Below are 5,775 nucleotides of genomic sequence, written 5' to 3'. Positions count from 1 at the left end.
CTACTACTACTACTACTACTACTACTACTACTACTACTACTACTACTACTACTACTACTACTACTACTACTACTACTACTTCCAGGAAACTCAGATAAGTTATATGAAAGTTATTAAGACACATGGCTGCTGAACAAAATCTCCAAGACCAACAAACCTCCCATAATTAAGGACTGAGTCTCTAAGTCCCCATCTGCATCTAGTATTAAGAAAATAAGTTTCAACTAAATTCGGTTGCTTGTTCAAAATACTGTAATTTGTATAAACATCAAGATTTACCTCAGCTTTTCATCCCCTGCCTATTCCTAACCCAACTGTACCTGTTCAATAAAATCAACATTCTTGTTTGAACTTTACTTCATGTCAAGTGCCATTTCCAAAGGGATTTATCAGAGATCTCCTGCCAGGGGCGGATTAACCATTAAGCAGACTAAGCACGTGCTTAGGGCACCAGGGCCAAAGGGGGCACCACAAAGTCGGGGAAAGGGTGAAAAGCTTAGTTTGTACAGTCTATTGTGTTAGCATATGAATAAATGTTTGTATTGCTGCAACCTGCATTGTATATCTGTCCAGACAGGTTAACAACTAAAATGGACTGGGTCAGTGTGGAAAGGAGGGGGGCACCAAGATTGCTCAGTGCTTAGGGCACCAGTGAGCCTTAATCCACCCCTGGCTCCTGCTTAACTACAATAAATCTCTGGCCTGGCCAAAGCCAAATAACTTCTCAATCACAGGGTGGAACACATACGGTGCGTTCAGACGGGGCATTTACAATGGTATAGGTGCCGGTTGGAATCGGTGTACTTACCGGCGTTCACACATAGAACATCTGCTTTCCATCCCTAATGGTTGCAAAGAGCTTTAAACTGGTGTATTCTGCCACGAGGTCCCCAAGTGGTGGTATCCTGAGTGCACTAGTTGTAACCGCTTTACCCCCTGTCTGATCGCTCTCCACCGTTGTAGAGCCACTTCCGTTCGGAAGCCCGAAGCTTCCGCTTTTCACCCACCATTTTTTTTGTTAGGTCGTGGTATGCACTTGGGCGAAGCTTCGCCCCAGCGTTTGTTTTTTTAAAAATAAAAAGGTCCTTAGTTTAACGTTTTAGAGGAGTCCGGCACCTCAGGGAGGCCAGTTTGGTCTTTAAACTTTAAAGGTAAGTCCTCTCTTCAGGGCATGCTTTTCAGGACGGGGTGTTTTCCGCATGCACATGCGCGAAGTTCGCCATTATATGGATGGCTGCCTATGCGCATGCGCAAACTGAGTTTTTAAAAAACCCGCCAACGCCCTCTGTGTGTGAACGGGCATACAGCGATGGGCTCCGTAGACAGGAGGTAAGTGTGATCGCGTTTCAGCCGGCATAAACTGCACCGGATGGAACCGGTGCAATTTATGCTGGCTGAAATGCCCCGTCTGAACACACCCATAGAAAGTTATAATTCTATCATTAAAATATGCTACTAAGAGGCTGCTCAGTCAGAGTGGGGAATAGCATTTTAGTGGGAAAATCTGCCTCACAATAAAGAAGAAGCAGGGGTCCATCATACACGGCACCAGCCAGCACTTTTTCTGGTGCCCACCAAGTGTTTGGGGCCAGGGCCAGGTGGGGCTTTTGCCCAGGAAGGTTTTTCATCAGCCATTGAAGATTTGATTGGTGGTGCAGATTTTTTAACATGCTGTTTTGGCAGCAGCTGCCACCATAGCACAAGGATCTTCACTTGGTGACTGAAGGTCAGCGGCAGCAGCCATTTTGTGGCTGGCTCCACCTCCGGCAGCAGCCATTTTGTGGCTGGCTCCCCCTCCTGCAGTAGCCATTTTGTGGCTGAGGCCACTGCACTGTGTCAGACTTCCAAAGGGGACTGCAGGCTCAGAAAGTTTGGGGACCCCTGAAATAAATGATAGACCCTCTATGGCTATGACCACGTTCCCCTCCACCTACTTCTCACCCCCACATTCTTGTCCTGGATTGCTTGTCGGCCTCTTAAAAGGGAGTTGAGCTTACCAGCAGTACAATACGATCCATTAGACGGTTGAGCTTCGTCTTTTTCAGTTTGATCTTGCCACAGTTCTTCATTATTTTGGAATCGGAGCCTGCATCAGAGAGATTCAGGAAAGAAAGACATTTTAAAAAAAACCAAATAAATCCACTACCACCACCCTTCTCCAGGTAAGCACTTGCTCGAGAATTACGGATCTGGGGTACCCCACAGCCATGCCCAGGTTCAGCCGCACGGCCCTGGCTCACCTGCGTAGATGACAAGGCCATAGCAGATCTCCGTATTCCGGATCCTACAGCCGCGCAGCAAGATCTGCTCAGTGTCCAGTGGATATGTCTCACCCCGCCATTCCAGGGTGCCAATGAAATGATGCAGTCGACTGTTTGGCTCTTCACAGGTCACTTTCCCTGAGCCACCAAAACACAAGATGCCGTCTGCCAACTTCTCTCTGTACGTGGTCTCTCTCTCTCTCTCTCTCTCTCCTCACACACACACACACACGCACACACACAGATCCATTGGGTTACCAACTCTAGGTTGTGAAATGTCAGGAGATGTGTGTGGGTGGAACATAGGAATAGCAGGGGAGGGACCTCAGCAGGGTATAATGCCATAAAGCCCACCCTCCAAAACAGCCTTTTTTTCTCTAGGGGAACTCATCTTGATGATCTATAGATGTTGTCATTCTGGGAGATCTCCAGGCCTCACCTGTACATTGGAATTCCAAAAGCAACATCCGTGACAAAAAAACAAAGAGTCAATAAAGATAAGTGGCAAAAATGTTTACTGTAGTAATTTCTGTAGAACATTTTCTTCTATAATCGCTCACACGCTAACGAATACTGCGCAATGAAAACAATTCGTTTCACAATATTTGCTTTATCTGAGCATGTAGCAATCCCAGTTCTTATCAATTACTACTTATCAACAACGTTTCCAAGCGAAGGCTGGACGACCATCTTTTGGGTATGTTGTAGGGCTGTCTTTCGGCTATGCTCCTGCAGAGTGCAGGGGGTTGGACTAGATGACCTGCAAGGTCCCTTCCAACTCTAACATTCTATGATTCTATGTGAAGACCTTGGGTTCTGTTATTAGAGAGTCAACATGGAATGTTTCCTTCAAGAGTTGATAAGTAGTAATTGATAAGAATTGGGATTGCTACACACTCAGATAAAGCAGATATTGTGAAACGGATTGTTTTCATTGCGCAGTATTCATTACCGTGTGAGCGATTATAGAAGAAAATTTTCTACAGAATCACTACAGTAAACGTTTTTGCCACTGATGGAATTCCACTTCCTCCTGTGATCTCTCATTTTTGACTTCTCACCTGGAGATTGGCAGCCCTATGTCATACCACACAGGCCTTCAGGTCCTACATTCCAGATGGGTGTAATGGTTGGACTGTTGGCTTCAAATCATTGCCTCTGTCATGAAACTTACTGTGTGAGTCTGGTCAGCCTCTCTCTCTCTCTGTCTCCCAACCTAACCTACCTCACAGGCTTGTTGTGAGGACAAAACAATAATGGGGGGGGAATCAAAGCACTGTGAGACCCATTTTGCACAAAAAAGAACTGAAATGTTGTATTCCAGGCAGGGTTGCCAACTCCAGTTTGGAAAATTCCTGGAAATTTTGGGGTAGAGCCTGGGGGTGGCAGGGTTTAGGGAGGGACCTCAGCGGGGTGCAATGCCATAGAGTCCACCCTCCAAAGTAGACATTTTCTCCAGGGGAACTGATCTCAGTTGTCTGGAGATCAGCTGTACTTTGGGGGGATCTCCAGGCCCCACCTGGAAATTGGCAACCTTAGTGCCTGGATGAGCACCCACTCCCATCATGTATGCTTCCTTGAGTTTTATGATGGAGGAAAGGTGGAATAAAAATTGAATAAGCAATCATTAGTTCTGTACACTGCTGTTTTAAGGATGCCTGAAATCTGGCCTCAGAATCTACCTCGCTCTGCTTAAGAACATAAGAACATCAAAGAAGCCAATGTTGGGTCAGGCCAATGACCCATCTAGTCCAACACTCTGTCACACAGTGGCCAAAAATACCAGGTGCCATCAGTGGGGCCTGTTTCATGGCAGGTCTCAGGCCTACCCATAAGGAAATAAATACAAGCAATGGCGACTGTCACTGACCGTTGAAGGACACCATGTTCTCCACACTGGTGAGCTCTTGGTGGGTTACCAGGAGGGCTTGCCTGTACTTCAGATTCGTCTCTCTGAAAACGGAAGAGTTAGTTTAGGGGTATGGCTGCCAAGCCCCCGCTCCCTGCCCCCCCCCCCACTGCTGCAGCCAGCCAGAAAAACAATCTAAAAAATATAAAAATAATCTAAACGAGCGATGTCACTTCCTGGAAGCAACGTCTGTCCTCTCTAGGAATCGTGAGAAACTCTATGGTTTACAGTAGTTACACTAGCTTCCACCTTCCTGGAGTCTTTTCTTACGCACAGTGTGAGGGGGTACATTCCACAAAGTGTGATTTGTTTCCTAAGTCTCTCTTGGTCAGGTTGGAGATAGGGCATTACGCCCTCCCTCCGCTGATCGAGGCTAGCCAGCTGCAGCTAGAAACTTCCCAGGAGGAACTGGGGACCAGGATACGCCTGCATGGAGCCAAAACTCACATCACCGCATCGCCCCAACATAAGGATGTCACTTTCACTGTTAAATAGTGGGTTCCGTGGATGAACAGACTCCCAGTCTAGTGAGCAGCTCTACTTTATTCAGTGATTTCAGCAAGAACAAGGCCGTAGACCAGAGCCTCAGCTCGGTTATATTGCCTGCAGTGGCCACACCCCAGCACAACCCACTCACAACGACAGGCTATTTACAAAACTTTACACCTTGATTGGTTACTGCCAGAATCCTGTTGGTCTATTGTTATTTGGCTTCAAGCTCACCCTGTCTCTGGCCTGGGCCGGCTCCAGCTTATTTTGTACCCTAGGCGAGGATCCTTTCCTTATGCCCCCCCCCCCGTGCGCCCCCCAATTTTCAAAAATAAATGCATTTTAGGAAGAATGAAAAACACAAATAATCAAGAAACTCCCAGAGTACGGGCCGGGTGCAGTTTGGTGCCCCGAAGGGCCGTCCCGCTCTAGGCGATTGCCTAGTTCGCCTAGTGAGTGAGCCGGCCCTGTCTCTGGCAGCCCTGTCCTGCAATGTTTCAGTCCCAATACATAACATGCCAGAAGGGACATCATGCACTAGTGAGACACCCATCCCCCCCCCATTTTCCCCTGCTGGCCTCGAAAATACCAATTGGGAATGGCGTAGGGGAATGGAGCCTGAAGAGAGAAGTGGTTAGGGAGGGGAGAGACCACAGCGGGATAGAATGCCATAGAGTCTACCATCCACAGCAGACATTTTCTCCAGGGGAACTGATCTCTGTAGTTTGGAGATCAGCGGGAGATCCCCAGGCCCAACCTGGAGGTTGTAGCAACCCGAGCTGCAGTGTTAGGAGAGTCAAGTAACGAATAAATACACACTGCAAGAAACTCAAGTCGTCCTGGAGCTGCTTGGGGAGTGTGCGTGCCAGGACGTCACCGGAAGTGACGTCACACGCTGGGCAGGGCCACACAGTTTGAGGGGAAAACAAAGAGTTTTCCCCTCAAATGGCGTGGCTCCGCCCCCAGCGTGCGACGTCACTTCCGGGTGACGCGCACGCGGGGGTGGGGTTTTTCCCGGGCCCCGATTCCGGCGCGCCGGGAATCGGGGCTCCGAAACGGGGGATTCCCCGCCCCCCGGCTGCATTTGGCAGCCCTACCTCTACCCCCTACCTGGAG

The 5,775-nt window shown here is 48.4% G+C and overlaps 1 protein-coding gene across 1 annotated transcript in view; it reads right to left on the bottom strand.

Annotated features, from left to right (window-relative positions):
- Positions 1-5,775, bottom strand: part of ATP8B3 (ATPase, aminophospholipid transporter, class I, type 8B, member 3) — a gene marked incomplete at its 5' end in the record, with an annotated part of 76,862 nt that overhangs the window by 57,010 nt on the left and 14,077 nt on the right. Inside the window, 3 exons of the mRNA XM_015410569.1 lie at positions 1,998-2,086; positions 2,241-2,399; positions 4,132-4,210. Coding sequence (XP_015266055.1) covers positions 1,998-2,086; positions 2,241-2,399; positions 4,132-4,210 — 327 coding nt within the window. The remainder of the gene's footprint in view (positions 1-1,997; positions 2,087-2,240; positions 2,400-4,131; positions 4,211-5,775) is intronic.

The sequence above is a fragment of the Gekko japonicus genome, unplaced genomic scaffold (assembly GCF_001447785.1).
Source record: "Gekko japonicus isolate JY-2015 unplaced genomic scaffold, Gekko_japonicus_V1.1 scaffold3619, whole genome shotgun sequence".
Lineage (NCBI taxonomy): Eukaryota > Metazoa > Chordata > Lepidosauria > Squamata > Gekkonidae > Gekko > Gekko japonicus.
The sequence above is the reverse complement of the archived record's forward strand: the minus strand, read 5'-3'. Positions and strand labels throughout refer to the sequence as shown.